The following is a 13161-nucleotide window of genomic DNA, read 5'->3' on the forward strand; positions in this document are numbered from 1 at the left end:
AAATGTTTTTTCTGCCCTGAACGGTGTTTCATGTCTGACTTTCTTACAATAGACAAGGGTTACTTTCATTATTTTCAATTTACATTATTTAAAAATAATGTTAAGTATACAACTAATATGGAATAAATTTTCTTAGTAAAAAAAATTCAACATTCTCCCTCCTCAATCCACCCTGCCCCCCCGCCTGAGCTAACCAGCATGGCTAACAGCGTGGCTATGAGTTTGATAGGCATTCATCTCCATGGGGTTAGAGACCCCGATGGCCGTGGGAAATCCACAGCACTCTCACAGGCATGACAGGTAAATGGTAGTGTATGTTTTATAAGTGTTACTTTCATAATCAAAGAAATGTAGCAGGTGACTCATTCAACCAGTACGACTGAATGCCTGTTTCCAACAGTCACTGTTCCACTCTCAGGAGACTTTCAGCAGTAGAGGAAACCAACTTCCCGGCCTCGTGGAACTTAGAACTAAGTGGGGATGGGGTGGGAGGTCAATAGTAGGTAATTCCCAAGCAAATATCTATGTCTGCTGAGGACAAGTACCAAGGTGAAAAACAGACCTGGGGGTCAGAAGTGTGGGTTGATTGAGCGAAAATGCAGTATTTAACCGTCTGGAGGTGAAGACATGGGGGAAGGCACAGAGAGATGAGAAGCGGGCTCACATGGTGGGCAGACCCACAGAGCTCTACCTTGGGGTGGGGTATCCCCAACCAGGACAAGAATGTAGACGAAGGGACTTGAGCACAGGCCTCCCTCTTTCCCCTATTTAAGGCCGGTGTGGGGGTGATACTCTCCACTGGCCCCAGTTCAGGCAGGGCTTCCTCTGGGGACTGAATCCCCAAGAAGGTTCAAGTTCCACTGAAAAACTCGAGGGCCCAAGTTACTCAAGCAAATCGTACATGAGGAAGTTCAACGTAGGAGTCAATCCCAGGTCACAGAGGAGTTTTAAAACCATGGAGCAAGGGTCTCCCAGCCATACTGAGCCCTTGGGAATGCTGCCACGGAGGCCAGGCACATGGCACATGCCTCCGGGGCCTCGGTTACAACAGGGGCTGGAATTTAGTTGCAACAATTGCATTCTTGGGGAAGTACTGGGCCTCTTCCAGAGCTTATCTCACAGAATCCCACAAACGCCATGCAGCTTGGACACTCTCCCCGTTTTACAGATGGAGAAAGCTGACTTCTTGTATTAGTTCTCCTACTGCTGCCGTAAAAATTATGACAAATTTGGCGGCTTACCACAAGGCATATTTTATTCCCTTACCAGTTTGCCGCTGGTCTAAAGGCAGCTGAGCCCCGATCAGGAAATCCTGGGCATATTGCATTAAGCATACACCCAAAATGCACCAGCTGGGCCAAGAGGCTGGTAAGAGTCTGGATCCCCGCTTCAGGGCCACTGCGCAGCCAGGGGCTGGCCCTCCCACCAGTGATGGGGCAGCCATGGGCAGGAAAAGAGCCTCTGACCTAGGTTAGCAGTGCAGGAGTTTTTAGCTCGGCTCTTCCCATGGCAAGCCCTGGGACCTCAGACAAGTCCCAAGGCACTCGCAACAGACAAGCATGTGTGTTCATCAGGATGGGAATGGCTCACTCATGACTCTGTGCCATAGGGATGATCTTCACAAGAGCCTTGCTGAGAGATGCTCTTTGCCCATTTTTCAGATGAGGAAAGCAAGTCTCGGGGAGGTAAAGTGCTGCACCCTGGTCACAGGAGAGTAGGTGGGCAGGCTGAGAATGCACTCCAGATTATTCCAACTCTAAAGCTCTTGCCCAGACCTTTCTAAGACAGGGACTCCAGAGAAAATGTAAGCCAGAAGAAAGGAAAGAAGGAGCATGTTCTGGAGAGTAACAAGGGTCCTGGGCCCACTCCCTGGGCTGGGCCCAGGCCAGCCATGTCAGCTGGCATCACCAGGCTGGTACCCTGCACAGAGAGGTTCTCAGGCTGGGCAGAGACTGGATTTGACATATCAGGAAGGGTTCCCTCAGAGACTCCAGGGGCAGAGAGGACAGGAGGAGGAGCACTCCAGCCTTTTCAGGTGGCCAGACTTGCCTCTGTGGGGAGGGGGCACCTTCAACAAGCCCCTGGCCTGGCGGGGGGTAAGGGAAGGATGTTCTACCAGAGAGACACAAGAGGCAGCTTGTGCCAGGAATGTAGCTGGAAGGCCCACGGGGCAGGGATTGGATTTGCCTGGTCTATAACTGATGCCTTGCTATCCCCATACTGTCTACACATAGAACATGTCCAGTATGCGAAAGTATGAGAAAAAGCAAGGCCCATATGGGGCTGAGCCCCCATCAAGAAGAAAGCAGAGGGGCGCCTGGGTGGCTCAGTGGGTTAAAGCCTCTGCCTTCGGCTCAGGTCATGATCCCAGGGTCCTGGGATCGAGCCCCACATCGGGCTCTCTGCTCTGCAGGGAGCCTGCTTCCTCCTTTCTCTCTGCCTGCCTCTCTGCCTAGTTGTGATTTCTCTCTGTCAAATAAATAAAATATATTAAAAAAAAAAAAAAAAGAAGAAAGCAGACCTGGGCTCTGACCTAGGAGAGGCCCGCTGTCAGAGAGGGAAGAAGACAGGGCAGGGGGCGGGGGGAGCCCAGTGTGTGATTGTAGAAGCCATTTGGTGAGAGCCAGAGCAGCTCGTCTTAGTGCACGATCCAGGCAAAATTTTAGATATGACTGTGCAAGTCAAGGGTGAGAAGGCACTATTTGAGACCATGCCCCTAGGTATGGTTCTGTAGTCCTGCTCAGCACTGAGGACAGGGGGCAGGTACGGGGGTGGCGTCAAAGAATGTCCCTTTGTAGAGCACCTCACTCCCTCACTCCTCAATACTTCGATACCTGGCATGACCTCAGGCAAGCCCTTTGCCCTTCCTGGGCCAGCTTCTCCATCTGAACAAGGGGTATGGATGAGCCCCATGCCAGAAGGCCCTGTTGGGTCCTCATACCTCCCCCACTTCCTGGAGTATTAATGGCTCCCCATTCTCAACCCAAGTCCACAGACCTACTCTGACAGTGAAAGCCTCCCAGAACGGAGTGCTGACCCACCTTTCCTGGTTTCTGATCTAGAGCAGCTTTCGCAAACCCGCTGCATTGGCCAAACTGGCCATGCTGGCTTTTCCCAAGCGTGGCCTGCACATGGTGTCCCTACCTCAGTGCCTTAGCTCTAGCCTGGAGTATCTGTTCTCATCACCTGAAACCCAACCTTAAATTCTGGACTCAGCTGCCACCTCACGCCTGAAGCCTTTCTTGTTCCTTAGTTGCACAGAGACTAGCAGGGGATACTTAGCATTGCCTTGGCTCCCTCCCTCACAGCCCATGAGAAGCTGGAGGCAGATATGCGACATTCACAAAAACAAAATCACTGCCAAGTAACCAGAGGAGGGAGCAAGGATTCCAAACCAGTCCTCCCAGCACCCCACCCCAACCCACCCCACCCCCACCCCCAGGGTTGGCACAGAGAATCTGCATTGGGCTGGAAACTGTCTTGGGATCAGAAACGGCAGACACATTCCTGGAGGCAGACTCACACCAGGCCGCTTTCCAAGAGGTAAAGGCAAACATGGCTGCAGTACCTTGACTGTGTCTAGAGGGTGACCAACGATGACACTGGCTGCACCTGTTGATCAAAGAAGAAGAAGACCTGGTCACTGACCCCTGGATTCTTCACATGTACCAGTTGGCTCTTGGGATAAGACAGACAGCTTGGGCACTCACATTCACTCATTCAGTCAATGCCCAGTTACCAGAGCCTCCCCCGACCCACTGCAATGTGCTAGACACTGGCCCAGTCATTGAGGAAGGCAGAGAAAATGAAGTAAAACCTGGGCTCTGCCTCAAGAAACAAGCACCCCCAAGAAAGGACAGTGAAGGTGCTGGGACAACTGGTGATCCAAATACTTAAGAATGAAGCTAGACCCCTACCTCATGCCATATACAAAAACAAACTCAAAAGAGAATGAAGACCTTAATGGAAGCATTGAAACTATAAAAATCATTTGCTGAAACACAGAGCAAAAAACTTCATGGTCTTAGATGGGTAACAGATCCTTAGATAGAACACCAAAAGCACAAGTCACAAAAGAAAAAATAAATTGTATGTCACACAAATTAAAAATTTGTGTGCAGCAAAGGAAACTATCAAGAAGGTGAAGACAAGTTATGGAATGGGGAGAAATATCTACAAATCATATATGTGATAAGGGCCTTGTATCCAGAATTTATAATACTTAAAACTAAAAAAAGTGATTTTTTTTTTTTTTAACGTAGGCTTCATGCCCAACAGGAGGCTTGAACTCACAACCCTGAGATCCCAAGAGTCTCACATTCCACTAACTGAGCCATCCAGGTGTGGCCCCCACTCCATTTTTTTTTTTTTTAAGCAAAGAATGGGAAGAGACATTTTCCAAAGAAAATATACACGTGGCCAAGGTGTACATGAAAAGATGTCTAAAACAATTAAACGTTAGGGAAATGCAAATCAACATCACAGGGAGATTCCCCTTCATACCCACTAGAATGGCTACAATTGTTTGTTTGTTATTGTTTTCTTTTTTTCTTAAAGGCAAACAGTAAGTGTTGGTGAGGCTATGGAGAGACTGGAACTCTTGCTCATTCCTGGTGGGAGTGTAAAATGTTGCAGCCACTGTGACAATGGTTTGTCATTTCTTCGAGAAGTGGAACAAAGAATCACAATATGATGCAGCAATTCCACTCCTAGAGAGAGAGCTAAAAGATCGGACCACGGGCACTGGAACAAGTACATGTGACATATAGTCACAGCAGCAGTATTCACAATGGCCAAAAGGTGGAAACAGCCCAAATGTCATCAGTACGTGAGTGGGTAAATGCAATGCGGTAAATCCTTGCGATGAATGCTGTTGAACATCAATGGGAATGAAGTGCCGATGCCCTTACAGTGTGCAGGAAGGTCGAGGACGACACGCCAAGTGCAAGAGGCCGGACACAGAAGGTCCCAGGGTGTCTGATTCCATCTACTCGAATTATCCAAACAGGCAAACCCACAGAGACAGAAGGCTGGTTAGGGGTTGTCAGGGCTTGAGGGGAGGGGAAACAGAAGTGACTGCTTGATGGATCCAGGGACTTCTTTGAGCAGGAGGATAATTTGGAACTAAACAGAGCTAACAGGTGCACGACACCATGAATGCACTAAATCAGATGCTTGAAAATGATTATTTCAGGTTATGCGATTTGTTCCTCAAAAAGGGGGGAGGGTGTGAAGAGAAAACCTGGAAACTTTTTGGTTACTTACAGTTTACCTCATTTTTTTTAGACCTCACTTTCAGCAGGTGTAAGTGGGAGTCATATTAGACCTACCTCATGATTCCACTGCAAGAATGAAATGAGCTAACGAAGGTCAAGTACTGGCAGAGTTCTGGCTCTAATAGGCTGTCACTATCCACTTTTAGTTGGATTTTTAAATTTGTTTTTTGTTTTTGTTTTTGTTTTTAAGAAGGCTTCTCTGACATGGTGACGGAATCTCTGGATTTTTCTTCTCACAGAAAAATGCCCATCTGCACACACAGTTGCAAAGGCCTGAACAAATTCCCTGCCACGCTGATGAGGAGTGAAGCATTTCTGTCCGCAGGGGTGATTTAACCAGGTAAGGCAGTCCTGGAATATGAGACGGGTAGAGGCGCAGAGGAACAAGCTAACCCCAGAACAGACATGTGCTCTGTCTAGAACCTTCAGACCCTTCTCAGTCCCTCCTTCCCTCAAAAGTGGGTGGAGGCAGAAAGGTGAGAGGCAGAAGGAAACGAGTATTCATTCTATCGGAGCCCCTCCCAGCAGGGAAGAAATGACTTCTGGTCTCCAGATTCTAGTTGCTTCACTATGGGCATCCCTTAGCCCAGGAAAGCAGCCTCTGAGCCCACCTAGGACATGTATCTCCCTGGTCATTCATTAGCCCATGCATCTGAAAGCAAGGAATGCAAAGATCAGAAATGGGACCATCAGGTCAGTGGTTTCCAGACCTGAGGGCCTCACAGACCAGTAAAACTTCCAACAAAATGTAAAGGATGGCATGGTGGAATTTTATCCTGCAAGTTCATTAAGAAAGAAAACAGCTACAGATGAGTACAGGGGTTAGGATGGCCCTGGTACCAGGCTGTGTGGGTTGGAATTCCAGGGCTCCAGCTAGATGCACGGCTGTGGGCAAGTCACTGAATGTCTCTGTGCACCCATTTCCTTGTCAGTAACATGAGGATGTAATAATGGTAGCTACCTCACTGGGGCTACAAAGAAATATACACCAACAGACATGAGACCATATACTGTCTGATTCAATTTGCATAAAATGCCAGGAAAAGGCTAATTTATTGAGCCAGAAAGTAGATTCAGAAAGTTACCCCGAGGGAGAAGGAGAGCACGGAATTTAACTGTGAATGGGCATGAAGGATCTTACTAGAGAAGAAAATGTACTAGAACGAATTTATGGTAATGGCTGCACCACTGGTAAGGTTGCTGAAAAGTCACCGAATTGTATACAAAATTGATGCCCAAAATAACCTCAGTGAAGTCGTTTTAAAATTACCTGTGGCACTTCAACAGCACCTGCTACTGACTTAGCATTCAGGTATGATCCTCATCTTCACTCCAGGGAAGCAAGAAAACCCCCAAATCAAAAGACAACAACAAAATGATAACATCAACTCACAGAATAAAGGACAACCCACTATTTACTGTGTGACTTGGGGAGAGTCCCAGGATCATTAGAGACCTGGAGCTACTCGGACAGCCTTACCCTCAAATCCAGCCAGGGACAGCCCTTCTGAAGTTGGTCTGGCTATGTAAGGGGACAGCTTTAAGTAGGGACGGCTCTCCCCCAGAATAGCTGACAGTTGTCCAAAGAGGGTCTGAATAGGGCCAGTGGGCCCCTGGATAGCACCCCTTACCCCATGGTGAGGTTAGGAGAGGAAGGTCTAGAAAGCCTGTACAAAAGAACTGCTTATGGTGAAAGGGACCCCCTGTGCTCATGACAGCAAGAAGCAGGGGCCCTGCAGCCACCTGCTGGGGGACAAAGACAGGAGGAACCATCAGAAAGGGATCCTAGAATGCTATCTGGTCTGTTGTTCTTTTTATCTGTTTCATTTTCATTTTCCTATAAATCTCCTGATCCCCATGTCCAGAACACTTGGTGGGGCACCAACACACTAATTATAGCCTCTGCCTCAGCACCTCATGTTTTTGGTTTTGTTTTTGCTTTTGACTTTGGGCAGGGGTTGCAATTGCCAACATCTCTTTTCTGAGGATCCTCTTAGATGGGGCCAAAAGAAAGATAACATTCTACAGTAAGTGCTAGTGCTTCTCATCCCCTCCCCGGGCCCCATCAGTAGCTGATAAAAGTAGAGAAATAAACCTACTGTAAAGAGACGATCAGAGAAGCGAGGAAATGCATGCAACTCTTGCCCAAGCAAACCCACCCCGGGTCCAGCAGACACCGGTTCCAGGAGGCGGCTCCAAAGGAAAAAATGGCTCCAAGAGGGCCGGGAGGAGAAATCGGACAGTAAGTGGATAAAAGCTGAAAACTGGAAGTGTGCCTCCTATTTGGCAATGCGCACCTGCAGCTCCCAGCTCTGAGCCCCGCACCCTTCAGCCGGGGCGCCCTCTGGGGCCGGCCTGATCGCGAAGCCGGGCTCCCCATCCCGCGCCCGGGACAACCGCCACCCTCACCCAGAAGTTCTTGCAGCTGTGTCCTCAAACTCAAGCGCACAGCCGGTCTCCCAAGGGTGTGCGCGCGCCTGGGCGCTCCATTGGCTGTCGGCTTCGACGGCGGGTTTAATAGTTACCGGAGACAGTCCTCGGGATCCTCACTTTGAGGCAAAGCCGCAGCTCAGAGGGAACCTGCGACGCTGGCGGGGCAGCGGGCGAGGAACAGCAGGCGCGGGGCGGTGGAGCACTCCGGCAGCAGGCGGCTAGCATGGTGTGCGCGCGGTGGAGGCGCAAGGGTGCGGGGCGCCTAGACATACCACGGCACGGTCTGTAAACTCGGCCGGGTCTCTCTTTTTCTCCCTGGCCCAGACGTATCCTGCAAGCACACTCACCTCCCGGAGGTTCCCTCCCATCCAGGCTGGGGCTCACCTCCGATCCAGCCCGCAGCGAAGTCCTCCAGCTGGAAGCTGCCCATGGCCGGAGCCGCGGCGCCTCGCACTCCCGGAGCCCGGTCGGTGCCCAGTCAGAGTCCGCGGCGCATGCCCTACCGGCCGGCGTGTCGGGGGAGGAGGTGGGAAACTGGAGCGCGCCCCAGGACCTCCCGCTAGCCCTGACTCTGAGCCGCGCGGCCGATCAGCCGCCGCGCTCACCTCTCCAAGCGCCCGCCGCCGCGGCTAGCACGCCCCCAGCGGACCTTAAAGGCGCCGCACCCCGCCGCTCTGGGACATTGGGGCCCCGCGCGCTGCATTCCCTCAGCGCCCCCTTCTCCATCGCCCACGCCGGGCCACCTCACACCCTCCACGCCTCGAGGCGAAGATGCCGGCCCTGCCTTGTTCACACTTTCCCCGAGACACTGCAAGAGATGTCAGGGACAGTTTTGCAAAATTCATTAGAGGTGGAAAGGGAGGCTTTATCCCAAGTCTAGAAGAACGTAATCACAAACACCAGGAGGTAATAGGATCATTTAAAACAGTGCTGGAGGACTTCCAACTGACTGCGCAGGGAGCAGCTTAGCTCCAAGTCCTTAGTTTTCCGAGGAGCTGATTGAAAGCTAGAAGACAGTTCCGCTGTGAAAAACACAGGACACAATTTTGCAGGCCCTTTTTGGAGGTCAAGGACTCCTCCTCGGCCACACCCTCCACACCCCTCTGGCTAGTCCCAGGCTGCAGAACCCTATCTATTCAAGAATAAAGTGTATGGAAAGCACCTAGCCCAAAGTTAGACTCAAGTCAGCTCAAAATAAATACTTGCTATCTGGATGTCTTCAGGCCAGAGTCTGTGCCCAGGGCCCTGTGCATGGTTCCACTTCCTCCTCATAGCAGCTGGTAGCAGGTATTAGGGTTCTCCCCGCTATGGATCATCTGTGTGTCTGCCTGACCGCTCAGCAGTATCCAGTGATTCCATCAAACACTAACCTAGATGTCGCTGTGGAGGTATTTCTATAGATAAATTTAACATCCAAACCCAGGTAACTTTAAGTATGGGAGCCAATCCCTGATAATCTGAGTGGGTCCCACCCAATCCACTGAAAGACCTTAAAGAGCAAAATGGAGAGGCACCTGCCTAGCTCAGTGGGAAGAGCATGCGACTCTTGATCTTGGGTCTGGAGTTTGAGCCCCTGTTGGGTGTAGAGATTGTTAAATTAATTAATTGATTGATTTAATTAGTGGCGCCTGGGTGACTCAGTCAGTTAAGCCACTGCTTTTGGCTCAGGCCATGATCCCAGGGTCCTGAGATGGAGCCCCACACGCGCTCTGTATTCAGTGGGGAGGCTGCCTCTCCCTGTCACTCTGCTGGAACCCCTTGTTTGTGTTCTCTCACGCACTCCCTCTCTCTCAAAAAAGTTAAAATTTTTTTTCATTAAAAAAAATTTTTAAAGAGCAAAATGGAGGCTTCCCTGAGGAAAAAGAAATTTTGCCTCTGGAATGCAGAGTCAGCTCCTGCCTGAATATCTCCAGCTTTCTAGCCAGTGCTCCCGATTTCAGACTTGCCTAGCTAGACCCTACACTTAATGTAACATATATACTTCCCCTGCTGATTACTTCCCCAGTGGAATCCTGTGTTCATCTGACACAGCTCTGACAGCACTGATTCCAGTCAGCCGTGGGCTTTCTCTTCTGTCTCCCAGCCCCGGGAGCTGATGCTTACTGCCTTCTCAATCGTGTCCCGTGCAGCACCCAAGCAGGCAAGCACCTGGACATTCAGGGTCGTGTCAGATTTTCAGATACAGCTTTCCAGGGGCCAAGCTCCCCTCAGATCCAGGCTCAGCCTACACTGTCTGCTTGTGCCACCCAGGAAGGCTGAAAGGTTTTCCTCTGTCCCTCAAATATCCTTTCTGCAGGTAGGCTCTGCACCCAGTCAGAACCCAGCTGGAGGTCCATGCTCACTGGGGCACATGGCCTGGCTATGTAGAGGTGCTTTTGGTGCAGTGGGAGTTCCCTGACCTCCTTCCAAGAAGGAAGGTGATTTGATGGCTGGTTTCCAGCAGGACACCAGCCGTGGCACCCCTCATTGTGAGGGTATGGTTAGAAGGGGCCTCTGCTGGGTCTGCTCTTCTCCCACTGGCACATCTATGTCACCTCCTCCAGGCCATCATGCAATAGCCACCCAGGCCTCCCTCTTCCAAAGCAAGACGAAGTCTGGCCACTGAGGCTTGCTGATAAGGGCCAAGAAGCCTGCTGAGGAGTCGGGGCCCACCATGAGCACTGACTCCCAAGTTGTGCCTTACCTACCAGGCCTGAGCTATGTGCCAGGACAGTTCCAAGACATGAATGGTCTCCCAAGATGGACCCTTTTGTGAGTTCATCACTGAACAAGTCAACAGGAGGAAAGACCCACTGTCTCAGAGGACCACCAGGCCGATTGTCATTCCTCAGTCCCATGTCAGCAGTAACTGGAAGGTCCTGAGTTGGCAGGCAGTGGCTCTGAAAGCTACTGCTTAAACTGTTAATGAGTACAGCAGAATGGAAGGAGTGGGCTCCTTTCCAGAATCAACCACTGTGCTCCATTCCCAGATGAGTGCCACAAATCTGCCCATGAGGCACATCACCCAACAGGCAGGGGGAGGACCCAGGACCAATGGCAGCCACGGGGCCGGCCTGGAGCAACCCAGACCACTAGGCTGGGGGACCTGGCAGAAGGCTCACTCTGAGTAGTGGGTCTTGTCTGTGGCTGACTCCCAGCTTCCCTGCTTGGGAGCATTTGGAATCCTGCCAGGCACGGTTAGATTCTACCCTTGCAAGAGAGAGGGTTTGGAAACTGAGGCACAGAGAGATCAACTCCCTGGGTTGCTGAGAAGTCACCATTTCCTTTCTCCCTCAACTCTTCCCAAGAGGTACCCTCCTGGAGCGTTTCCCACTGCTATGGGGTATGCACGTGGGATGTACTGCTAACACCTGACAACCAGCGGCCCACTTCCCACCTCTCGTTTGCCTTTTCAGGTGATGACTTTCCTGAGCACCTACTATGGGCCAGTCTCCACTCTTGGGAGCTGTCAGGGAGGAGGCAGTCTGAGTTGCTCACAGAGAGGCAACAGTGAGAGCCCTGGGGAGGGAGCTGTGTGCCAGGCAGCTGTCAGGGAAGCCTCCAGGCCTTGAGTCTCTGGGCTACACCCAGTCTATCCAGCCTCATGGCTCTGCCTCCTCAAGGCTCTCTTGGCCAAGCCCTCCCCTCCCACCCTCTGACCCCTGCACCTGCCATGCCTGAGCCACACAGTCCTGAGCCAGCTTCTCCTGCCTCATGGCCTATGGCTGTGACCCTGCCTCCTGCTCTCTTCCCTTCTGGAAGCCCAGCCCTGCTCAGCTATTCTCCCCTTCTCTGCTGTTCTGCTCTCCCTTCTTGGTGCTTCCACCCCTGTGTGGACCTCCATGAGGTCCTCAGGACCCTCATCAACACCCTGACCCAACCATGTCCACATCTCTCCGCTCACAAGCCCCACATCTCATCTCCCACTCAGACCTCACACATTTCTTTACCCAACACCTCCACCCAGGTGGCCCCATGTCATCTCTAATGTGACATGTCCCTTGATGAGCTATGTAACTCCCCAAGTATTCCTCTTTTCCCACCCAGCCCGTCACCTGAGCCAGACCCTGGGTGTTGTCTGTGATTCCTCTCTCTGCCCCAGGCCTCTTCCCAACAGCCATCTCTTCCTTGGCCCTGACGTTCAGCCCTTTCTGACCTCTCCCTATGTGGCTGAGCCCAGGCCTGTACCACTGCCTGCCTAGATGAGGGTGACAGAGGCCCTCTGGCCCGTCCCCTGTCTAGTCTCCCACTGCTGCCACAGTGAGTTTCTGAAGGCTTGCATCTGCTCTGGCCCTCCTCTGTTGCGGGACCTCCAATGACTCCCCATGACCTTGAGCATAACTCCAACACCCCAGCTAGACATGTGGGCCTGGGTCTGGCAGCCTTTCCACTTCTTACTACCTACCATTTCCCCTCAGACTCCCCTACTTCCTACCACTCACCCCCCCCCCCAAGCTGGGCAATATGTCCTCCAAACCCCACCTGCTTTCCACATATGACTGTGCACATGTGTTCCCTTACTGTGAATGCCCTCTCCTTGGCTTCTCTGGCTAACCCCTCTACCTGACCCCTTTGAGACTCAGCTCAGCATGCACCTTCTCCTGTCACGCCTTCTGTGAAGCACTCACCACCACGCTCCGCCCTGGATCCACTCTCTCTCAAGTGTATTTCCAGAATATCTCGGGCCTATCCATATCACAGCTGCCAAACCCTAAAGGTTGGTCTGTCTTCCTGAGAACAGGGAAGTGCCTTATTCTCCTGTAAACCTGCAGTGCCTGGCACAGGCCTGGTGGCCAGTCACCACTCAGTAGGCTGTGGAAAAGGAAAGGCTGTGGAGCAGAATTCTGAAAGACCTGCTGACTGCAGACAGCCTCAGAGGGGGTCCAGATAGAAGGCAGAGCAGAAGAGGCCCTGTTCCTTTCTTGGCATGTCATAGAAGCCTGGCTTCCTTCAGGCCCTCCAAGCTACTAGATGTTTTTCCACCTCAGACCTTTGCCTTAACCACTCCTGCTTGTGGCTCCCTCCTCTTGCTTTTCTGGAGGAGAGCTTCCACTTCCTTCAGGCCTAAGGTGAAACATCCTCTTCATAGAGGGCTCTCCAGGCCCCTGGGCCAAGGTCAAGTCCTTGTCCTTCTTTAGGCATCCCTGTTTCTCATTCCACCCCTTGGAATGTTGGTCAGTCCTCGTGCAATGCCCAGGAAGCCTCGGAGCAAAGGACTCTTCTGAATCACCCACCGTCACTGTGTCCTAAGCCTTGGCCATGGAACAGATGAACAGGTATTCCTGATCGCTGAATGCAAATGAATTAAGTGGAAACAGATGTGTATGTTGTATTTTTCTTTGGACATTTTGTTGGGCATTTGTACCTGCTGCGTCCATCCTGTACTGGTCTCAGACAGTAGGAGGTATCTGGTTCCTTCCAACTCTAATGGCAAGGGAAAGAGCATATGGTGGTTTTTAAGGTGCTGTTCAAG

General features: G+C 51.5%; 1 protein-coding gene across 4 annotated transcripts in view; it reads right to left on the minus strand.

The window, feature by feature from the left end:
* SLC25A48 (solute carrier family 25 member 48) overlaps positions 1-8488 on the minus strand; it is a 41831-nt gene extending 33343 nt beyond the window's left edge. For 3 of the 4 annotated variants that reach the window (XM_046001192.1, XM_046001190.1, XM_046001189.1), the window contains exons 1-2: positions 8094-8488; positions 3569-3612 (exon numbers count right to left, since the gene is read on the minus strand). In XM_046001192.1, coding sequence (XP_045857148.1) covers positions 3569-3612; positions 8094-8139 — 90 coding nt within the window. In that variant the 5' untranslated portion in view covers positions 8140-8488. The remainder of the gene's footprint in view (positions 1-3568; positions 3613-8093) is intronic. The other variant, XM_046001188.1, reaches the window with a different exon arrangement.
* Positions 8489-13161: the final 4673 nt, after the last annotated feature.

This window comes from Meles meles, chromosome 3, assembly GCF_922984935.1.
Source record: "Meles meles chromosome 3, mMelMel3.1 paternal haplotype, whole genome shotgun sequence".
NCBI classification, from domain to species: domain Eukaryota; kingdom Metazoa; phylum Chordata; class Mammalia; order Carnivora; family Mustelidae; genus Meles; species Meles meles.